The sequence below is a fragment of the Pteronotus mesoamericanus genome, unplaced genomic scaffold, assembly GCF_021234165.1.
Source record: "Pteronotus mesoamericanus isolate MK-2021 breed Mesoamerican mustached bat unplaced genomic scaffold, CSHL_Meso_final contig_69, whole genome shotgun sequence".
Classification (NCBI taxonomy): Eukaryota; Metazoa; Chordata; class Mammalia; order Chiroptera; family Mormoopidae; genus Pteronotus; species Pteronotus mesoamericanus.
The window spans coordinates 2,206,638-2,230,885 of NW_026555237.1; the positions used below are offsets into that span (position 1 = coordinate 2,206,638).

The 24,248-nt window shown below is 40.9% G+C and overlaps 1 protein-coding gene across 15 annotated transcripts in view; it reads right to left on the reverse strand.

The window, feature by feature from the left end:
* Window positions 1–950: 950 nt before the first annotated feature.
* The window catches only part of PARD3 (par-3 family cell polarity regulator), a 686,226-nt gene continuing 662,928 nt past the window's right edge, over window positions 951–24,248 (reverse strand). For all 15 annotated transcript variants that reach the window (XM_054582303.1, XM_054582310.1, XM_054582307.1 and 12 more), the window contains 3 exons: window positions 18,433–18,553; window positions 8,933–9,060; window positions 951–2,952 (listed from right to left, as the gene is read on the reverse strand). In XM_054582303.1, the coding sequence (XP_054438278.1) occupies window positions 2,559–2,952; window positions 8,933–9,060; window positions 18,433–18,553 (643 nt within the window). In that variant the 3' untranslated portion in view covers window positions 951–2,558. The remainder of the gene's footprint in view (window positions 2,953–8,932; window positions 9,061–18,432; window positions 18,554–24,248) is intronic.

The following is a 24,248-nucleotide window of genomic DNA, read 5'->3' on the forward strand; positions in this document are numbered from 1 at the left end:
TATTAGAACCCTAAGGTGATAGAATTTGGATTTAATGACAGGATGAGGGCTGCTATGACACCCAGCTGATGGGAGGCACTCCAAAAGAAAGACATTTTTGACAGGTTTTGGCAAAGTTTGCTCTTTGGGAGGGAACCACGTCGATATTTGTGCATAAAGACATACATGAAGGATGTACTGCTCTTCATACCATCAAAGTACCATGCAAATACTAATGACTGTCCATCTGCAAGATTTTGCAAAGCCTTCTTTCATAATTTGGGAAATAAGAGCCAGGTTAGCATTAGAAGTAAACTAGAATCTGGACATTTCTCTGGGCTCACCCATGTATTATTTCTTGTTAATACATGGTATGCTGAGCTTTGATGTCAAGCGTTTTCACTTCGGGATTTGCAGGCACTTTAGCAACCTGGCCATGGTTTACGATACATGATGTTGAGACCAACAGATGAAAACATGAGGGCAACCGAGGTCCTCATGACCCACATATGCATTAAAATATTGACATGAGAAGCATTTTTGCCACCATATTCAAGGCTAGATAGAATTCAATCCAAACATTTGCCTGCTCAAATGATCCAAAGGGAGCAAAGGGCAATAATAGAAACATTCATGTAGTTTTCTGTCTTTTTTTTTTTTATTTCCAGTTAATTCTAGTGTATTGGCTCCTTCAATTCAGAACTCCCCAGGCTTCTTTTGGCAGCCTGGGCCTTTCACGGGACTCATTCAGAAGGTCCCCCTTTCCTGTCCCCTCTTTCCTCAGGTGTTCAAATAGGCAATCAATCACCCATTTCTGTGTTTGCACAGACAGACATGAGGAAACTTTCGACTTCCACAAAATGTGAAAAAATAACCCACATCTGCTAATATACTTAAAAAAAAAATCCAGCTAGGAGAGTTTCCATAAGAATACTACAGACACCACCAACAACAGGAAGAAATATGCCTTTTATTATAAGTCTCATATGTACAGAGAAAGCTGTTTCTCACAGCTCAGGGCAGGCTGTGAGAGAGAGCCCTGCCATTGAAGGTCACCATGTTTACATTGGTACAACCACTGAAGCGTCACCGCACGTTATGAATGAATAGAACTGTTACACAGAAATGCAAAAGAGACATAAGTATGTGTATGGACACTTCACACATTTTCTAAAAACAAGTGGACACAAAATACAATGTGCCAGTAAAAAAAAAAATAGGCATAGCAATACATGTTGTTTTTTCTTTTCTTTTCTTGTTAATACATGGTATGCTGAGCTTTGATCTCAAGTGTTTTCACTTCGGGATTTGCAGGCACTTTAGCAACCTGGCCATGGTTTACGATACATGATGTTGAGACCAACAGATGAAAACACGAGGGCAACCGAGGTCCTCATGACCCACATATGCATTAAAATATTGACAGGAGAAGCATTTTTGCCACCACTGTTTGGGGACATCAGACTGTTCTCTGTGTGACATATGATAGGTTTTCTCTTATTTGTCTTTTCTGTTTCCTGCCAGAATTACTCAGTAGCAAGGAAGGCATCACCAGGCAGAGACACAGCAAGTGGACGCACTAGACACATGTCAATTCCAATCCACTTGAGGAGTGGTAGAAAGCAGATGAGTTTTTACAATCTCCGAATGACTGACCTATCTTTACGCCACTCTATGCCCTTCCTGCCAACCTGTCAATCAAAAACTAATGAAAATAATTACCGGGATGTATTGGGCCAGAAGCTCATCCTGGGAGTATTTCCTTAGCTACCACCTTCCACATCGTGACATACATAGGGCCGGTGGGCAGGCCAGATGCCAATCCCTTCCCACCAGGGGTCCCTCCTGTCTCCCACCTTCCCTACCCAGATCTATGGTGACTCAACACATGTGTTAGGAACATGACCGGACAAGTGTATTTATAATCTCAGACTAGAACGATCTTTTTATTGGTGATTTTTGAGTTATAAGGCAGTTACAAAACGGGCCCCATGATTAACCAGACAGTGTAGAAACATGGCTTAGCTGCTTTATAACATGAAGGAACTTTTCTGTTACAAGGAGCTGAGAATGAAAAGGGAAAACATACCAATTATAAGTGACTGTGCTGTGAAGTACCATAAAGCCCCAATTTCTGGAGTATGTCACCCACTTTCATCCACCAGAAACTGAGATGTTGCCTCACATCTCAGAAAACTTCAAGGGAATAAAAAGAAATCAGCATTACCTCGGCCTCAAGATAGCTGGTCACCACTAGTTGAATGGAGCTATAACACAAAGCCACAAACCTGCCTTGAGTTGGGCCCAGAATCCCTGGTCCTCCAGAGAGATGCAGGGCATATGAATGCTTCAAGCAGATGATTGTCAGATGGTGGGAAATCCTCCCATGAAACACACTTGAGATGTATGGCAAAGAGAATAAGGCCTACCATCTCTTTGCCCATGCTGCTTAAAGGCACTGATACCAACAACAGAAATATCCCATAGTACCATGGAGTTTTTTAAAAAACTCCCAAAATACATTCCTAAGTCTTCTTAGGAAAATGTCCTTTATTGCATGAATGAAGCATCCGCTCTTCTCAGGAATAGAAGGGTCTCCCTTTCTCCGGAGTCTGGAGTCTGTTCAGTCTAGCGACCTGAGAAGGGGAGGGGGGCACATCTTGCCGGAAGGGCCCCTTAGGAGGAGTGTAACTGGGGTCCTGGACTTTCTTATACGAGTCATAGTTGTTGAGCCCCTCGGGAGGGGGCTGCTTCTTCATCTGTTGCTCTTTCCGTCTCTGTTCCTGGCGGAGGAGTTCCTGGGTCTCCAGCATCACCCTGGCATTGAAACCATGCCCACCCAGGTAGCCGTTTCTGGAGCCTTGGTAGCTGGAGTACCTGGGGTTCTCCTTGGCACTCTGGAAGCCTTCCCCAGGTGAGTAGTTCTGCTCCCAAGAATCCTGGGAGACAGAGCTGGCGTTTTTCCGGCTTTGCCTAGGAAGCAAAGCCCAAAGGTCAGTGTGAGATTGGGAGGAGGGGAGAGAAAAAAGAGGAGAGAAGGTGTGATAGGGGAATACGCCTTTCAATATTGCAACAAATAGTACTGTGCTTCACTCATGTGCCAGACACAGTGACGGGGCTGGAGAAAGAGCACATGACTGCCCTCAGCAAGCGCAAGCCTTAGACAACTGAACAGCAAGGGCTAAACAGGACAGAGAACAAACAGACTCAGCTGCTCAGAAGTAGGGTTCTTCTTCCGTGTCTGGGGAGGTGCTGGTGCTCTGTTCAGGGTAACATACATCTTCTGCAATTTAGACACATTGGCAAGATGCCATAGAGGAGGATTAGAGATATGGCAGCAGCTAACCCAGCAATAATTGCTTGCTTCAGAACATTACAATTGAATTCAAACAAGCAGAGCAAATATTTTACACAGCTGCCACCAGGATGCCAAAGACGCTGGCTAATAGGAAGTACATGTAATGGATTACGATGAGTTCAGTTATGAAAGATTTAAGTTTAGACTCCTTTATAGTTAAAAATGCAACAGGCAGTCCCTTACAGCCCAGCTCTGAGTTGTGTATGTCAGCACCTGACTCTCCTCAGAACTCATGCTCGTCACGACTGCAGACCTGAAGTCTGCCAGAGCAAGCATACTTTTCCTGCACACTGTCCCCTCCCCAAAGGCCAGGACAGCTTACCAAACTCCCTCTTGGTCTGCACAGGCGAGGGGAATAAATCAGCCACACAGAGATTTCAAATTCTCATCATTTGTGCAATCAAGTTGCACATCATTTTCAGGAAACATTATTGTTTTGAAACATCTTTAATTTACTATCAAGTCTCTAGATGCTTTTATGAATTTACAGTAAAATTGGCTATGATAAAGTAAAACAATTTTGTGCTAGAAAGGAAGACATGCTCTAATTTTTAGCCTTGAAAATGGAAGAGACGGAAAGAGAATTGAGTAATAAAACAAAATCTATTGCTCCATTTATCAATAAGAAAACCATTTGGTGACAGTATGTATTGCTCAGCCTTTTGCATCAGCGCACACATAATGGAATGTTCAAAAGGGCCCCTGCAGAGGAGAAGCAGGGTCTACGCAGTTGCTGTGTCTCCCACAGGCATGAAGCGATGGACATTTCTGAACATTTGGCGGTGCCATCAATATGGTTTGGGATGAAACCTGTCCATTTTCTGTATGGCCTAAAATGTATTCTAGGATATTTTCATCTCTGGATATGACGATGATTAACTGAGCAGGCTACAGTCTATCTATCTGGTTTCGTTTTAAGGGGGATCAGACCATTTGTACAATCAGCCCCCACAAGTTTCCTTACATTTGATGGGATAGTTTATTTGCCTAAAGCACTGATTATCTTCACTTAAAAAGTCATAAATTAATCTGCCCAAAGACAGGAATGATAGAAAGTGCCAGCATGAAACCAGAGATTTGACATTAATCATGAAACTTTAATTAAAACAATGAACTTGTTACTGATGTTAGAGCAATGAAAGTGGGAATTCTTCATGAGTTAGTTATCAATCTAAAGATAACTGGAAATAGGCTGCAGACATTTCACCTCTTTTTCATCGTTGGCCTGCTGACACCCACTAACCCTCTTCATCCCCAACTCCCCAACTCTGGAAAGCACTATCGAAGTCATGCACCATAAGTTGAATTTTAAATCATTCCAGGAATATTGAGACTTCACTAAAGCCTTGATAGGGATGGAAACTATAATGATGTGGGAGAATTTCTTTTAGCTAAAATTTTCTTCAAATTAGTTAGTATAGAGAGAAGGAAGCAGATCTCCTGAGGAAAGTACATCTACATGTACACACACACACACACCCCCTCCAGCCCTTGGTAAGGAAGCTAGTGGTATCCATAGCTCTTGATTAAGACACAGGAAGTAAGCAGATCACAGAAATGCAAGAGCGCAGCAGACAGGAAGAGTTTCCTGTACTAGGAAAGTAGTACCCCAGACACTAGACACAGTGGGAGGGTGGCTTAGGATCAAGACAGACACGGATACAAGTCTGGAATCTGCCACCTGCCAGCTGGTGGATGCTGGGAGGGTTATGTTTTCTGGGTCCAACTTGCCTTGCCTGTGAAACAGGTATAATACGTAACCTCATAGGGTTATGGGGCAGAAATAAATAACTCATGTAAAATGCTTGGAAAGTGTGGCAGAGAGTAAACGGTTGTCTACTGGGTGTTGGAGGAGTCCTTTTCCCTCAAAGGGTAGGCTCTGGGTTTTGGGGGCATCTTTCTGGCCATAGAAAAAATAAAAAAATACCATCAGCTTTCTCTTCCTCGGTCAGAGAAACTGGGTAGAGACAAGAAGGAGAGACAGGCACTAGAGAATAACTGAAACCCTCCCTAAGCAGGGGCAAGTCCACATTGCTCCACAGAGATGAGACAGAAGCTCTTGGCTGTGCCACGAGAGGCTAATGGCCACAGTAACAGTGGCAGCAAGAAAACATTAATCTCCTTTCACTGACTTCCCTTATAACAAACATGCAAGTTTGTCTGGTCTTAGAATGAGGCCACTAGAAATTTCTGAATCCACTGAAAGCACATACGCTGGTTTGTCAGTAACTACCTCTGAGTGATTACAACGATCTCCGATGTGGTCTGAAGGCCATCACAGTGCAGAGGACTCAGAGCAAAGACCAACTGCTGGAGGAGAACTGCTGAGGTGAGGAGGATACAGGAGGATGAAAAAAGACATAAAGACCAAGGCTAACAAGTAGACAAGCAGCTCAAGACATAATAAATGGGCATGATGGGGAGACCATGTCAGTGTGTGAAGAAAGCAGAGAACTGACACATACAAAGCAGAGGAGTGAGACACCAACACAGTGAACCCAGGGGAGGGGGAAAGATGAAAAAGAAATGGGGAGACAGCAGGAACATTTAAAAGAACTATTAAAGGATCTTAAGTCTGTCAGTGACTATGACTGAACATACGTCTCAGTTTCAGAGTTGTCTTTTGGATAATAAATAAAGGAACTAATTTAGGACTAAAAATGGATTTAAAAAAAAGAAAGTAAAAAAGGAATAAAAAAACTAATTTAGGAATTTAAAAAATAAAAAAGAAATCTTAGTCTGATTGAGAATTGAGTGTGGGGACACCCCGGTCCCCTTTTCCTTCAGAACTAGTGTTACCACCTGGCTAATGTTTCCTACTGACATTTCAAAATGAAGCTGGAATTCTGCCTATAGCCTTCCTTAACTGCAATAAGAATTTCAAGCCACTCTGGCTCACATACATCCCTCTAATTCAAACCATCTTATCTAGCGTGACTGAGACAAAGTCTTGACCATTTGTTTTATTTTATGCTCTACTTGGCAACTGAACTATTTTTTGTGTGTGAACTCTTTTTGGTATCAAATGCCATACAAACTTGTTTAGATAAAACATTGCTAATTGTCAACATCCAACAAGCAGAGGTCACATGTCTCTGAAGAATATCAGACATCAGGGACGTGGACTGAACTAGAGCTCATGCAGGCTGTCACTGTCCTCCTGTGCCCTCCTGTGTGGTTTCTTTACCTCCCTTCAGGTGCTGCACACAGTATGCTGCGCAGTGCAGCCGCTCTGCTGGGAGTCAAGCTGGGCGCAGGCCTCCACAGGCCTAATTGTCTGCACACATGGGAGGTTCACATGGAGAAATTAGTCTCTAAAAGAAGAAAGCCTCACCAGCCCCACTTGTCTAAATATACACAACTCTAAAACTTTGGGTTTTCTGTGTTTTTCATATCTGCCAAGAATAAAATGGCTAATAATAAGGGGGTAACAATTCCCCAGAGGGAGAGTTTCAGTTATTTAGGGAAACACTGAGCAACACCAGTAGTACCAATAGAATTCTTCTACAGGTGCTTCAGGAGGAAGGAGCAAGAGGAAGGGAGGCAGAGAGAGGTATGGAAAAGGATGGTAGAGAGCGAAGAAGGGGGAGGCATGCAGGAGAAAAGGACTTTTTTGGAACATTGAACTCCTATGGAATGTCATCAGGAGAAACTCCGTGGAAACATTGATCTCCGTCTTCTTCCCAAGGCTTAGGATCCTTGCCCCTCTCTCGTCAGGGCATCTGCCCTTCCAGGCCTTCTGGCCACCATCTCTCCACCACTTCCCTTCCTATTCCTGTGCATGTCAACTCACTCCCCTTTATCATATTCTTCCTCCATTTCTTATGAATACTTTCCATCAAATTAAAATATACAACGCAAAACAATTTGCCAACAGACTAAGATCATAGTCCCATAACATACTTGTAGCCATTCACAGGGGCCATGATGTGCTATGGGTCCCTATATGGCTGTGGCAGCAGGGCCATGCCTGGTGTGTCAGTTCACCCACGTTATCATGCTCATCTCTCTGATGACTGCAAGCCAATAGGCTGGGAGAAGGGCACTCACGTGGAAGAAGCCATATGTATAATCTCCAAGGCGTCCAGCTGCTGATACACTGGGCTGACTCATACAGTGGCCTCCTTCCAAATGCTAAGGGCACTAGAGCACAGAGGGGGACTTTACACTCACATCTGTCAATATTCAAAACCTGGTAACAAAGCTCTTGGTAGTAACGAACCATATAAAATAATGGTTCTAAAGGGCATGGGCAGGTTTGGGTTTGAATTCTGGCAGAATTCATACCAGCTGTGTGACCTTGAGAAAGTTGCTTAACCTTTTAGAGCTGTTTCCTTGTAAGACAAGATGATCTCCAGGCTGTGTCCAGGCCTACACTTCAATGACACTTACCTAGAATGAGCTAAATAACCACGAGTTATCTTCTTATTTAAAAGAAAAGACAATTCTGTGTAAAAGAAAACAATAATTTATTCCTCCAAGGACATAAAATTTTATGAACTGAAAAAAGAACAACTGAATGAACCAGTGACCATCGTAACCGTGCTCATCCCGGTATAGTTCCTCACACAGCCACATGCCCTCGGTGGCCCAGGTCAGTGTGGTCAAGTCCTTCATGGTTATTATAGCGACTGCTGAATATTTAAAGTGACTCATTTTTATTGAAACTTGAATCAAGATCACTTTTATATGTCAGTTAAATCTATAGATAAATTTTGCCAACCCCCCCCACCAAATAAAAGTTGTTCTGCTCAAATTTGAAACAGTTGATAAAAATATGGTAAGTAGATTTTTTTTTTCTACCCAAAATGTTTCTGTCATCTGGTTTGAAGTAGAAAAACAAATGTCTATGAGAACTGTGATTAGCAGAGTGACTTGTTTTGGGAATTTTGGAAAACCAAGTATTTTAAAATACTTTTATTTTGTCCTATGTATGGAGAAAATACTCGGATGGAAAAGTGGTTATTATTCCATGTGTGAGGCCCAGTCACCTGAACGCTTTTCAGGACTGACAGAGCACCGCAGAGCAGAGGGACCTCCACATGGGGAGCCCAGGAGATACACCCTCTGGTGTGGCTGTCAGCTCAAGGGGGACGATACCTGGAATCCTCTGAGGATCAATGCAAGCAAACAGAGCAGGCAGCACAGCAAGAGAGAGAGGTTAGGGAGCAAGGAGGTCACCTAAGGACGGAGCATGGAGCATACACCCCAGCCTCCTACAGAGCTGTAGATGTACAAAGTACCAATTACTCTAGTTACCCTATGAACTAAGCAAAACCAGAGTTATCTTTCCATTTTCAGGTAATGAAGCTCTCTTGTCCATGGCCACATGGGAGGCAGCAGAACTGATACTATAACCTGGGTTCAGCACTAAGCCCCAGTCTCATCTGCCATGTACTCGCTTTCCATTAGGGAGTTTCTGAGTGATAATGTAGGCATCTCCGGAGCCGTCTTTCTTTCTAGCCTCCTGCTACATAGTAAGATGGCCTCTAAGCCAGGCAATGACCCACCATCACCCAGCTCCTCTCTGGCCACTGTGTGGAGGTGGAAGGGCCAGGGAAGGTTCTCAAGGGCAGCGTGGACGTGAGCACTCACCGAGGCAGAGAGCTGTACTGGCGCTGGGCCTGCTGGAAGCTCTCGCGCTCCTCCTGTCGCTGGCGCTGCATCTGCACCTCCACTGACACTGAGTGCCGGCCGCTGGGTGCCGAGGGTCGGGAGCTGGGCTACAAGGGGAAATGCAAAATAATCACAAGAAGGGAATCACTTGGATTCCTACAGATTGACTTAGAAACATTTGGCAAATTCTGTGAAATTTAGAAAAATCAAGAGCAATGTTCTTAAGTTTGAGAAAGCAGACATCTCATTGCTCTCATGAGCCCCAAATACTGAATCATCTTACTGATTATGACTTTAGAATGGCTAGAAATGGAGAGATCAACCTTTCTAAATGTTCTTAATGAGGTTTGGCAAACCGTGATATCAGATACCAGTCTGTATCCATGTATACAGAGCAAACAAGAATTTGATGCCAAGTAAATAAAAATTTCCTACAGTAATTCAGAAAAGAAGAAAGGTTCATGGGGTGCATATATGAAAGTTAGCCGTGGTGGTGAATGTTTTTGATAATTACATATTATAGTTTAACAGGAGGATATGATATAAACTGATCCCCCTGTTCCTAAATATTGACAGTTAAATTTTGAACCAAGATTAGCTGAAACTAGCCACTGTTAGCCAAGTACAGGTCTCCTCCAGTCCACAGATGGTAGCCAAATAGGGAATAGACATGCTTATCAAAAGAATAAACCTGAAAGCTAACAGCTACTTGAGTTGGTTATGAGATAAGACCTTTTGCCTTAGTGACTAGGAAATGGCATTTTTACCTAAGTTAATTGTATCCTATAGAGAAATGCTCAGTCCTCCTGGCTAAACACTTTGGTCAGCAGGTCCTCTGCTGACTGCCTCATGCCCAAATCAGATACTGGACATGTACACTCTGGTGCACAGCTCAAGCCCTGTGAATGCTCTAGCTCCTCACTGGCAGGTTCTAGCTTACCTTCTAGAGCTGGCCTTCTGAAACGAAAGTAGCTCTGCTTAATGTAGAAATAAATGCATCTAATGCTACAATTACCCAACAACGGTTTAACATAGCATCACTGGCATACACTCTTAAATAATCCTTTCAGTGCATGCTAACCTGTCTCCCCCTTGGTGTTATGCAATGTTGTGCAACAGGCATATTCTGGGTGAAGAATGTCTGTTAAGGACAAGTTACTGATTTTTCCTTTTAGAGTTGGAAGCGAATGGCAGACTTCAATGATAATAATTTTTTAAAACAATAAGACTCATAGCATTCATTTGAAGGAGCTGCAAGAAAGCACGTGGGCTTGTTACTTAAAGATGGCTCCTGTAGTGGGCTTTTGTGTGAACAGCAAGCAAGCATCATCTATTACCCTCTTTCTGCCTGGCCAGCATTATCTTATTTGTTTGTAAGCAATAACATGGCAATATACAGGACAAAAATTTCAAAGCATATAGGCATAGTCAGTGAACATATTAAAAATATCCTCATGCAAAAATAATGTGTGGAGAGATTAGGCTTTACAATACCCTAGTTTCTACTAGTGGGTGTTTATAGCCACACTCATTGGAACAAATGTGTGTTTAGAGACCCTCTCCACAACACCGGTCAAATAACACATCAATGGTGCCTATAGCAAGGACAGCACTTCACTAAGTGAGTTCACTTACACAAACAAAGCATCAACCAAGTGTTCAACTGCATTAGAAGACAGTCATTTTCTTCCATTACACTGGATGAGGCTTGCCAAACAGGAAACCGAGCTATTCTAGTTTCACGGTGAGCCAGGGTCTCCTGAGAGAAGCCACTGGACAGAGAGAAAGCAAAGCAAAAAAAAACTTCCTAATTTTCTTCACGCCCTCAAGAACAACCACATTTCCTTTCCTTTTCACTCAGAATAAGCTAGATACATGTGTCAAGCAGCCTTGAGTGATCTGGCACCCTGCTGCAAGATTCCATAACCAGCTTTGTAAGCTCACACTGTTCTGTGACACACTGCTGTGGGCATGTAAAAAGAAAATGCAACATCTTGTAGAAATTTCAGGGGTATTTTCAAGTTGTTTCCTCAAGAAGCCTGAAAATTTGATTCTGGTAGAGAAATAAAAACGTTGAAGGGCTTTGTTTCCTCAACTGCCTCAAAGAAATGCCTATTTCCTAGGCTGTTCACCTCAAATCTTGTGAGCAGCAGTCATCTAGCTGCACCCTCATGAACTCCACCAAAGAAATGATCATCAGATGGCATCTGAAAGCTTAAAATGAGTGAATGAGTTTGGTATGAGCATATTGACCTATTTCGTACTATTTTGCTCAGAATGAGAAAAATGGCTTACCATTAGAATTTTACTCAATTTCTCTTTTCAGAGCATACAAAAGGGTTGGTTATTAAAATAAACCACCCATATCTTTATGATAAAACTTTATTGGGCCACAGATTTCAAGGAAGATTGTATACATGACTAGCTTAAAGCAACAACTATATAAAAGTTCATCTGGATGGTTTTATACTTGGCCTGAATAACAAATAACCTCGTTCATGATTTCATTGACAATCTCATAAAAATGTACATTGTGGGACCAGAGCTACAATCAACAACCCTGACTTTTAAATACTGTGGTTTTTCATCCCTATGGCAGAAATAGGGTAATGTATCAAGCGTCCCAAATTACAAAAACATAGACAGAAATGAAGAAAGATACAATTTGTATCCCCAGAGAAAAGTGCATGTTTTTGAAGAAAAAAACATTAACAGCTACAACAACAAAGTGACATCTATACAGAGAAACACACAGATAAAGCATAACTGGATTAATTCTGGAGATTCATCGGATAACAAGGCAATAACTCTGTTTTAAGAGTGCAAAGTACAAATAACCCTGGCCTTTTTGTTGATGATACTGGTGACAAGCAATGATCTTTCAAGTAAAAAAGAAAAAAAAATTGCTGAAGTTGCCAAGGCCATATGACAGAGGGTGTCAGATGAAACAGTCCATGATTATCTATTACACAGTGCGCTGAAGGGCCGTGGTGAGTGAATCTTCCCATGGCTGATGTTTAAGCCCCAAGAGAAAACTATGCGCATGGCTTCTGTAAATGAGCTCTAAACTACTGGACTTTATTAAAGAGATACTATTTAAACTATATAAAAATTACATAGAGGTTGGGAAAGCTACAGAATTTTGGTATCACTAATGTAAAACAAAATAAAAAATATCTCCTATATAGTGCTTCATAAAATTGAGTCATTAACTAAGCATTTCTCCCAGTTAAATAAAATCACTCATATTTTTCTAAAATTAAAATAAACAATAGAAAATACATGAAACCAAAACTGCTGGTAGTTAATAGATTAAAAAAAGAATAAAAATAAATACGTACAGTACAAAGTTTCAGTACTAATGAAAAATAGGTATGATAATATAAATTTTTTAGAGGTTAATATAAAAGTATATGTGCCACTTATGAAATAAAATTCATTGCTGATTTATTATTTATATAATATTCATTAATTTTTAAATGTTCTAATTTTCCTTCATATAGATTAAAAACAATAACATAAGCATATATTCATGCACTTGTATGTAGTCACATATACACGCATACGTAATAGTCTTATAAATGACAATTTAGGTGAATTTTCTACTTTTGAGAATAAAATATTCTCAGATTTTCATATATGTGCCAGGGCATGCAGAAAACAAAAACAGAACACACAAGCGTGTGCGCTGTGGGTGAGCCTATGGTGAAGGCGATGATGAGAATGGTGAGAGTGACAATGAGAAAAAGAATAACGATATCCCCTTGGGACCTACAATCCTTAGTTGAGCGATTCAAATGTGCTGTAGCCCTCATTCCATTCCATATTCCAATATATAAATGTAATTTAAAGATCTGGCAGAGGGTAAAAATTTTTATGCCACCGAATCATATAAAGAGTATAAACAGTTTACTCTGGTTAAGAGTGGTCATTGCTAAAATGGCTCGTCATTTTCTACAGCAGGCTTATTTATATCTTTAGTCCAAAGTTAACTTTGTCTATTGATCCTGCCCTCCCAGCCCTGCACCTCTACCCCATCACCGGCTATACTTAGACAACTATCGACTGAACTCATGAAGGCTGTGAATGTTGAAAAGCTTAATTGCTACTAATGATGTGAGTAATGGTTGAAAAATCTGCAGAGCATGCCAATTTCCCTCATAAAGCTTTTATAAATACATGTTTGGGTTTTAACATACTATTTGTCTTCATCTCATTTTTCCCAACCAGTGTTTGGATCTATTTTCCCCCCTCTTAAGTAGCAGCTTCATTGAAAAAAAAAACAGGGTAGTTCTACAAGCAAGCCCCCACCCCAGTGCGGCAGGCTCACAGCAGCCTTACGAGCCTCTCTCACCACAGGCCCCTCCTGGTAAAATGGCTGGTGGGTCACTTTGACCAACAATTGGGGGAAGGGGCTACAAGAAAAGGAGCCTGCTTTGCAGAAGCACAGAGGTTTTTGCCATGAGGAAAGAATACCCCTTTGCTGTGAGAATGGCTTTCTCTAGGCCGATTTCCAAGGGAGGTGACTTCCACCCAAGCTGAACTAAAGTACCACTACTGCAAGGCTGTTAACTAAGAAGGCATTTTTTTAGTCAAATTATGGACACCCACTATGAGGAAATGACAACAGATACCTCTGAAGTCTTAAGAAAGATGAAAACATAAAACCATTATTTTCTCAAATACCCCAGGCACTTGAGGGGTGCAGGGTGACTGTGTACTGTAGATTGACTCTCTAATTAAAGCAGACAAAACCTTACAATAGTAAGAGGAGCCACTGAAAGTCTCAGACAGATTTTTAAAAAAAATTTGTTTAAAGGCAGACATCTTGGAAGAAAGCTTGGAGGAGAAGAGGATATTCACATCACAGAGGACCAATTTTCTATCTGAAGAACTAAACTACTCTCAGTCACTACCAACCTGGGATGGGAAGGATTTAGCAATATTGCTATAAAAGGCTCCATTATCCCATCCATCAGTCGTCTCAGCCAGCAAGTCTCCTTGTGGGCAACACTTGGGTATTTGCAAAGTTTTAACAGCGTTCTATACTTAGGTCTGCAGCTTGCAATTTAATTCTTTTAAGAGCAACACTAAGTCCTGTCCATATCTGAGCTCTGTGATAATAACCCTAACCTCATTCCATTATCTTAGGAAAGACTTACAGCAACTTGCTGCTTTATTTATGTTGCACCTGGCACTATGTGGAGAAGAAGTTCCTTTTTTTGCTTCTTCTCTTACTCAACTTGGGAGAGAATTTAGTTCAATTGTGGAGCTGAGGAAATTTTCTGGGCCTCTGCTTATCTAAAGACCTTTGGTGCCACAAATCAGCTCCTTCAGGCTCAAACATTATTTTGAACAAAAGCCCAGAAACAGGTGCATTCCATACTGCTAGAGTTTAGAGAGAATATTTTGAAAATGGATGAACTGAAAAGGGCTACTTGCATTAATTTTCTACAGCCTCTCTCTGTATGTAAAGTAATTGGCTTGGATATTTTTCTATATGATACATCTGGTTGCACTTTGTGTGTGGGCATTTCTAACAAGCATGGCAATTTCAACTAATATGGTCTAAGTTGTACACAGCTGGAAGATGAGCTTGTGGTTCCTTAAAACAAAAATGATTACAAACCATTCCAGTGGGTGAAATCACGGTCTCACCCTTTCCAAACATAGTGACCTTTCAAGATCAGAATATATACAGGAAAGAAAAAAGATTTCAAAATACTCAAAGCTCAGTTTGTAAAACACATTAATAAAAACCATAGATCAAGCTACACTTGGAATAAGCAAGCAGCCCTTATTAGGGCAACAAGAATTGCTATGAAAATTAATACATTAAGAAGAATTATAGTCACTTTAAGCTCATTTACATGACCAGGAAAATGGAGAGTATACAGCAAAATCTCAACTGTTTGAAAATAAAATAAATACAAAGGAAAGGTCAAATTCTGACCTACAATTTAGGAAATTATTCCATTCCTAAAGTAATCAGCCTGTCATCCAAATAATTCCCTACCCACTTATTACAGGAAATGATAACAAAAGCCGAATTGTCTAAAGTTGCTATGGCATTTTGCTATACAATAATTTGACCTATGATTTTCAGTAGTTGAGTTTCTAAATCCAGAAGATTTTGTCGAACATTTTTCCTAACATGATTGTTCATATTAAGTAGATAATATAGAAACATATGTCAGCATATCCATGACCCCCTTTAAAAAAATAAAGAAAACAAAATGGATTATCAAATCATTTCCACATCTCTCAATGAAAAACATCTAGAGCTAAAAAGTAGGAAATGCTCCTTTAGCCTCAAATAAACTTGGAGATGTTGCATGTGGATACACTGTCGTCAACCAGAAATAAATCGAATCAATCTTGGTTCTCAACCTTGTATATTTAATATACATTCCAGCTTCAAAGAGGCATTCTTTCAAGCATTCCTGACCACTAACAACTGACTTGGGCATGGTTCTCTGTGCTCAACAGTCTGCGCATACCCCTGTTATCACCTGAACAGATGCCTTTCCTTTGTACCAGAGCTCCACTGTGGGGTTCTAAGGGCATTCTTTTTCTTTCTCATCTTTCTTTTCTAGCACGAAACCTAATGACTACAACATAGGAAGCACTGAAGAAACTTGGTGAATGAAATAATTAAGAATAAATGGTGTGAATGTGCTGGTTTGAAATCCACATTCCCAGGAAAGGCAAAATGGTGTCACACTGCTCCACATGTTACGAGAAGGGGAAGGAGAAACCCATGAGAGATTCTGCAAGTTGAAGCAGTTGTGTGTGAGCATCATTTCCATACTCAGTTGCTGTTCTCTCCTTCAAGTTACCCTGTCCTCATTACATTTTTCAGACACACACAGTTAATGGTGTTTTTGAGCGAATATACACAGTTAAAGATGTTTCCCACATATCACAAAAGAAGCCTACTTGAGTCAGTTATGCCCAACAATATCTTTTATGTTGTTACATGGAAATGACTCAATTTACTTGATCAGCTAGAAAAATGAGCTGCATATTTTACTAAAATACCATTAATAGTAATCTTGTTACAGGACAATTAGAGATTTCTTTTGATATTAAATCTGCTGTATTTGCTTCATTACATCCCAAAGTTAGGTTAGGATTGATTTCATAAGTTTTCACTAGTGGGTGTTGGCCTCATGTTGCCAATTGCCTGTTCTAAGGCCCAATCTTCCTCACCTTACCCACAGTGAAATCTGCCACACTGGTAATGGTTCTCCCATTGTTTGGTTTTCTTTCACTCACAAAATTCATCTTCCACCAACTCCAATTTGATCACCAAATCCCATGATCAAAAACCTTCATAATTCTCTGGCCTCGTGTAAAGTATATTGAGGATATTGAATTTTAAGATCAAAGAGAATCTCAGGGATGATATAAACTCTATGGCAGTGCTTCTCAAAGTTGAACATGTTTCAGAAAGACTTGGAGGGCTTATTAAAATAAGATTCCTGGGCCCCACTGGTAGAGGTTCGGATCTAGTAGGGCTGAAGCAGGACCAGATTGGGAACATTTCTAACATGCTCCCAATGCTGGGAATGTGCTGGTCTTGGACCACACTTGAAGAAGCTCTACTTCCATCTGCTTTATTCTATACACTGGACTTCCTCTTACGTGTTCATTCTAACAAAGGGTTGAATAACACACTCAGTCATCTACTTTAACCCTGTTGGTCAACTAATAAGGAAACGAAGGCCTGGAGAGCTGGTCCCCTGGCTAGTGGGGCGGTGTCCTGTTTTGACTTCAGCCTCCTTCATGCCTTCACTCTCACATTAAAGGCTCACACTACATTTCTACCTTTCTTTCTTCTCTACATCACAAATCTTTCATTTCTGCATTAGCTGGGTCATTTACCCTCCCCCAACCAATGCAGGATCACTTTTTTTTTTTTTTCTACTTCAAGTCTTTCCTAACACCATCCTTCTTTCTGCCTCTACTCTCCTAAATATCTACTGAAATTATATTTCCAACACTTTGAACCAAACTCATTCACTTTTTAAAAAATCCTCACCTGATGATATGCTTATTGATTTTAGAGGAAGGAAGAGAGAGTAGAAGGAAGACAGAGAGAAAGAGAGAGAAACATCAATGTGAGAGAGAAACATCGATTGGTTGCCTTCCATATGTGCCCAACTGGTGATGGAACCTGCAACCTAGGTATGGGCCCTGACCAGGGATTGAATCCATGATCATTTGGTGTATGGGATGACACTCCAACCAACTAGGCCACCTGGCCAGAGCTCATGAACATTTTTGACCCTACTCTCTATTCTACTTCAGGAATTCACATGCATGGAGGGCACACCTTGGACTTCATCATCACCCAGGACCGGGCCATATTCGAGATCCTCAACTCCCAAGAATACGCTGTCTTGACAATAGCTTTCTAGTTTTTACAACCCCCATTCTTCTGACCATTCTTGCATCTTCCAAGCCAATCTGGGTAATCCTTCCATGAGCTATATTTACTATACTATCCAGGCTGGGTGATGCTTCACCTGCATCTTCACCAGGATTCTAAAGTATCTTCCTTGACTTTCTGCTATGTTTGTCTTGCTAATCCCCATCATAGAATTAATCTAAAAAATTGTTTCTTCTATTGCCAGTCCTCTAAGAATTGCTGGTTACGGTCACATTACCATGTTGATAGGGCCTTACTAATACTCTCAGGTAGATTTTCTTGCCTCAAGCAGCCTATTTATTCACCCCTAATTGACTCTCTCTCAGATTTCCAAAGAGATTTTTCAAAATTCCTGTAATTTTGAAGCCCCAAGTCTGCTCTGACACCTCCTGTTCCCAGGAGTGCCGTCCTCTCTAAGGATGAATATAAGACGGAGAAGCATGACTCTAGGGCAAGACCGAGGAGTATTAACATGCTACACTGTGCAATTTGGGCTATATCTTGTGGGCATTCAGAGGCCATTCAAAGTTTTGCTTTAGAGCACCCTGGCAATTGTGTGGAGGATGAACAAGAATAGGAACAGAGGCAGACAAATGAGAGGGATTCAGCAAATACACAAAGGGGCTGTGGAAGAATGATGAAAAAAGAATTACTAAATAATGTGCTTTCATATTTTGGAATAGTAGATACGCAACAGACATGTGTTGAGCTAATTTATTCTGGCTCTGATTCTGAGAAAAGTATATATAGAAAAATATTTACTGAACTTAAAAACATGCATAATTGAGAGCAAGAATACTTTTGCTATGTCTTGTCATAAGGCAAATGAAACCTATTGTGCAATGGACAGATGGTGCAACAAGATGTAAAATGAAATTAGCAATGATGAAACCCAGATGGAAATGAGGGAAAAGGTCAATATGTTAAAGGTCAAAGGAATTTGGCTCCATCTTGTCTCGTTTCATAAAGGACTGAATTCATAGCTTAGTGGCTTTTAATGCAGAAAGTTGCAGGAATATCCATTGTACCAATGAACCAAACTTACCCAGGGTTGTTCAAAGCTATAGGTACGTCGCCGATCTTCTACATCTTCATCCTGCTTTGCTTGCTGGAATTCCTGCCGCAGACGCTGTATCCGATCATGGTTGCTAGGAGTTGCTCTGTTGCTAAAAGAAAGAAGGGCAACAATGAACACCCTTCACAAATACAATCTGTGACCTGCAATTACTAGGGAAAAAATGGTATCTTGCTGGGAAATGAGGCTATTTAAGAGGAAGTGAATTTTAAAAACAATATCATGGCACTTAAAAATATGTTTTTATTTTGATTAAGACTTATTGAAGTTATTTCAGACAGATATTCACAAGAGGGTGAGCAGCAATTTCAGACATTCCTTTTTTATGCAATTCTGTAAAAGCCTCATTTCCTTTCTGTAATGTGGCAAGGTGTTGGCAGCAAAATTTTTTGGGAGAGAACACTGAATTAAAAGTCAGAAATACCAGGGTCCAGTCCTAGCTTCTCCACGTTCCCAGACTAAGACACTTAATACCTCTGACCTGCAGTTTCTTTATATATATGAAGTGGATATAATAATCATTTTTGCTCTAAATATTGTACTGGTAAGAATCAAGTGAGATAATACCATGCAGTATAGTCTTAGAGTACTATTTTCATAATTCCATTACATGAAGTTCCTATTTATGAGCTACCAGAGGTCCATGTGCAAAATGCAACTCTCAGAGCAAAAATGAAAAGCATTTCAAAAATAACTTCAGGTGCTAGTTTGCTCTAATCAGTTCATAATGATGTTGCCTTCTTTTTTCTAGCACTGAATTTTGCTTTATCCTCACAAAAGCTTCTAAGATAGGTTCAGAAGGCAGTATTTCACACACACATACACCTCAGTGTAGAAACTGTCATTCAAAGAAGATAAGTGACATTTTAGAAGCCTCCCAGCTGCACAGTGGGGAAAGTAAGACAAGAATCCAGATTTTTCAGGGTTCTGGCCCAGCTCTCATTCCACTACGCCCTGTTATGTCACTTAATAAAACACATATTGTACTCCAAAGCCACTTTTTAATAAAATCATACAAATTTAAAAAACAAGTTTGCAAGAGTAATAGAGATGACCAAAATTAAATCAAACTTAAAAATTTAATGCCACTTTGGGTCTCTTCCATTCCTGGAGCACTAAGTTGCATCCTATCAATAAAGCTATTTAAGAAATTTAGGCATATATTTTCTCCTCAAAAAGACTTCAGACCTCTTGAGGACAAGGACCAACTCTTATATTTATCATACATTCCCTTGAGCTGCTAGCAGAATAGGAAGCTGTAGGCTGTTAAAAACATGAGGTCTCTTCATTGAAAACATATTGTCTTGGTAACTCAGTGTGTATCTGAGATCCTTTGGCTGCACTCACCCCTGGGTGATAAAATTTAGGTTAGAAAAACAAAGTCAAACTTTGGGTCAAGAAGGAGGTGTAGGTAAACACAGCTCACCAACTCGCATGACCACAGCAAAATTACAACTAAACTACAGAATAACTATCACTCAGAACCATCAGGAAATTGAGCTGTATGGAAGCCCTACAACTAAGGAATCAAAGAAACCACATTCATCCAGACAAGTAGGAGGACAGAAGGGGTGGATAAAAATCAGAAAGGATATCTCTGGAATGAGAGATCCCAGCCCAACACCAGATCACCCACCCCAGGGTTCCAGTGTCAGGAATGTAAGTTCCCATAACTTTTGGCTGGAAAACCAGTGGTGGTTGGGTCAGTGAAAGAAACTGCAGAAGTCTCAGACATCTTCTCTTACAGAGCCCCACACATGGATTTACTCAGATTCACTCCCTCAGGGCTCCAGCACTGGAGCAGCAGCTGGAAGGGCATAAGTGGCATATGGGGAGGAAATAAAGTGTCTGGCATCAGGGCGAGGGCTGGGGGATACTTTCCTCCTGGAGAGATTGCATGGAGTGGCATTGTTCCTTTTTTGAGCCTTCCCCCACACAGAGCCACAGTGAGGAGTCACCTTATCTAAGACTCCATCTACCTGGCTCAAATGGTTTGCCCCATCCTGGCCATTACCTAAGTTCGACCCCATTCTAAATTACAGGCCCCCCTCACAATTAGTTAGCAGTAGGTTTTCCATATGAATAGTCTGGTTTGGTGAGGCTTCGGACCTTCCTATATCCACTCAAACAAGCAACAGCTGAACCCAGTCCCTGTAATTCTCACTAAGTGGCCCCAAGCCCGGCACTAGCAGCAGCCCCCTATAGATCACTTTATAGTTTATGCCAAGTAGGCCTAGACAGAACACAGGTCAGGGCTGACCTTGGCCTGCGCCATGTAGGAAACCCCACAGCCAGCCTGTGCACCCAGTTGGCAGTTACAGACCATGACAGAGCACCACCACCAAACTACCTCCACAAGCCATGGAGGGAGGTGATTGGTGGCCAGTGGTCATAGCCAGTCCTACCAGCTGACGAGACTGGTTAAATCCCTCCCATTGACCTGCTGACAGTAATCAGACTCGAATACAAGAGAAGGGAGTACTTAGCCCACATGGAAGGTGCATCTTGAGAACCCAACTTAGGTGATAGGGGAGGCTGTGCCACTAGACCCTACAGGACACCTACTACTTTAGGCCATGCTGCCAAAGACAGGGAATCAAAGCAACCCTACCTAATACATAGAAACATCACAAGGAGGCTGCCAAAATGAGGAGACAAAAAAACATGGCCCAGATGAAAGAAGAGAACAAAACTCGAGAAAAAGAACTAAACAAAATGGAAATAAGCAATCTATCAGATGCAGAGTTCAAAACACTGATTATAAGGATGCTCAAGGAACTCAGGGGGTACTTCAACAGCATAAAAAGGACCCAATCAGAAATGAAGGATACACTAATTGAAATAAAGAGCAATTTACAGGGAATCAACAGCAGAGTGGATGATGGTGAGAATCAAATCAATGATTTGGAACATAAGAAAGGAAAAGACATAGAATCAGAACAGCAAGAAGAAAACAGAATCCAACCCCCCCCCCCCCCCCCCCAGCATACTGTAAGGAGCCTCTGGGACAATTTCAAGCATACCAACATTCCTATCACAGGGGTGCCAGAAGGAGAAGAGAAAGAGCAAGAACTTGGAAATCTATTTGAAAAAAATAATGAAAGAAAACGTCCCTAATTTGGTGAAGGAAATAGATATACAAGTCCAGGAAGCACAGAGAGTCCCAAACGAATGAATGCAGAGAAGATCACACCAAGGCACATCATACTTAAAATGTCAAAGGTTAAAGATGAGAGAATTGTAAAAGCAGCGAGAGAAAAGGAGATAGTATCTACAAAGGTGTTCCCATAATACTGTCATCTGATATCTCAAAAGAAACTTTGCAGGCTAGAAGGAACTGGCAAGAAGTGTTCAAAGCGATGAAAAACAGGGACCTACAACCTAGATTACTCTATCCAACAAAGCTATCATTTAGAATGGAATAGCAAATAAAGTGCTTCTCAGACAGGGTAAAGCTGAAGGAGTTCATAATCATCACCAAGCCATTATTTTATGAAATGTTAAAGGGGCTTCCTTCAGAAAAAAGAAGATCAATACTATGAACATTGAAATGGCAATAAATACATAACTAACAACAATGTAATCTAAAAAACTGAGCAGAACATAAACAGAATCATAGATATGGAGATCATTTGGAGGGTTATCAGTTGGGAGAGGGGTTTGGAAGAATGGGGTAAAAGGTGAAGGGATTAAGAAGCACAGATTGGTAGGTATAGAATAGGCAGGAGGATGTCAAGAACAGTAGAGGAAATGAGTTGCCAAAGAGCTTATATGCATGACCCATGGCCTTGAGCAGGGGATTGCTGGAGGGAGTGGGGGGTGCTGGGTGGAGGGAGGCAAAGTGGGAAAAATTGGGACAGTTTGTAATAGCATAATCAATAAAATACAATAAGGAAAGCAAGTCTTCCATAGCAAAGTATATTTTGAAGAATCCCAAAGGCTTAGGAATCTGAAAATATTCATGTATAGGGCCAAAGTATTAACATCTTCCATGAATATAGGATAGTCTTTCACCATTTGATATATGCAGTGGGTCCCTATCACCTTTATGTTTCTATCAATTTAATTAGAGCTTCTGGAATGTCTTGTTAACATATTCAATTTGGTTATTTTCCTAGTCAATGAAATCTTGTTTTCCCTTTGTTCTTCTTCTGGCAAATCTTTGGAACTGATTAGCTTGAGAACATTAAAGATTAATGGGTCTATAAAGTGTGCTACTTGACAACACGAGGCTTCAACCTGTATTTAGATATAGCTTCAAAACTTGCCCTCCACATTCTTCAGCCAGGCAGTATACTATTCCTACTGGCTTTTAAAACACATTTGTTCAAGCAGATGCATTTTCTGTACTGGCTTCCAAGTATAGCGCCCAGTCTATAACTCTTTACTCTGTATGTGAAACTGCGTTGGTGAAGGCATGAGGGTTGGTACACTTACAAGACAAAGAGGTAGAAAAGTGAGCATTCATTAATCTCATTGTCATTTTTCCAGCTGTACCTTTTTCTATCCTGGCATAGTTCATAGCTTTTAATAGCAGAATTGTAGGAGGCTTGACCAACAGAGTACTTTACAAATCTAACTATAAATATTTATTATTTTCATGTGGCACAAACAGCTTTGATCCCAAAATTATTAGACTCATGAAGTCCAAACCATTGATGATAAATGACTTCCTCCTATTTGGATTAATTGAAAGTGTATCTGCCAACAAAAGAAGTTGACTCACTGCCCTTAATTTTAAATTCTGATGACTTTAGTGTTTTTCATACTATAAGATGAGTTCTGGAAGTCACTTCCTCCCTTATTTCCAAATCTGAGCAGCACGTGAGACTACCATTGCATATTCTTTTCCTTTCTTCCTATGCTCTAGAGAACACCAACCAACTTGCCTATGACAGGAAAGCCACTCTAAGGGTTGAAATTGGAAAGCAGGCTGCAATGGTTTTCATGATTGTTGATGACTTCCAAGGAATTGACCAACCAGCGTCCTTGGGGAAAAACAGCTGGCATCTGAAGGTGAGATCTTGGCTTCAGGAGATGGAACCACCACAGAGGCTCAGGCCTGTTTCCCAGGCCAGTCTATAATGACTCAATAATTCACAGAGACTTCCAGTGTGGTTGGTTAGCTCTTCTCCTGCTGGAGCCAAAGGAAATTTTAAATATTTACTAGCAATGATGGCTACACATCCCAATCAACTTATATTTAGGTTTATTGGCAACTTAAAGTTGACCATTTTTTTTTAGAGGAATATAACAAATATACCCTGAGTCAATCCGACGGGTAGACAATAAAATTCGTAATGAGAAGTCAGTAAATCATAATTTTTAACAAAAGTCTACAGAAAGGAGGGGTGAAGAGGGGAATTATAAAAGTGCTTTTCATGTAAAAAAAAATCCATAATGACCATGGGATGAATCCTCCCTGGTCAGAGGCAGACTGCTCAGTAGACTAGGCTTTAGAACCTTCAGGTTGGACTACTGTAGTGTGCTCCACAACCGTAGCTGAATGTCGCACTCTCGCTACGTGCACCACTGTGCTGCTGGCCAGTGAGCCTGGAGTCCGTCCTGCACGTCTGCTCCACGGATAACAGTCCAACCATCTCCTCAGGTAGAGTGAATGAGAAAAACTTTACACAGAGGTTCTCATAGACACACACTGTATGTGAGAGTCATCTGGAGTGGTTGTTAATCAATGCTGACCAACTGACACTGCCCTGGGGATTTTCTGATTCAGCAAGTCCAGTGTATGGCCCAGGAATCTGCATATATTCAAAACACTGCAAGTG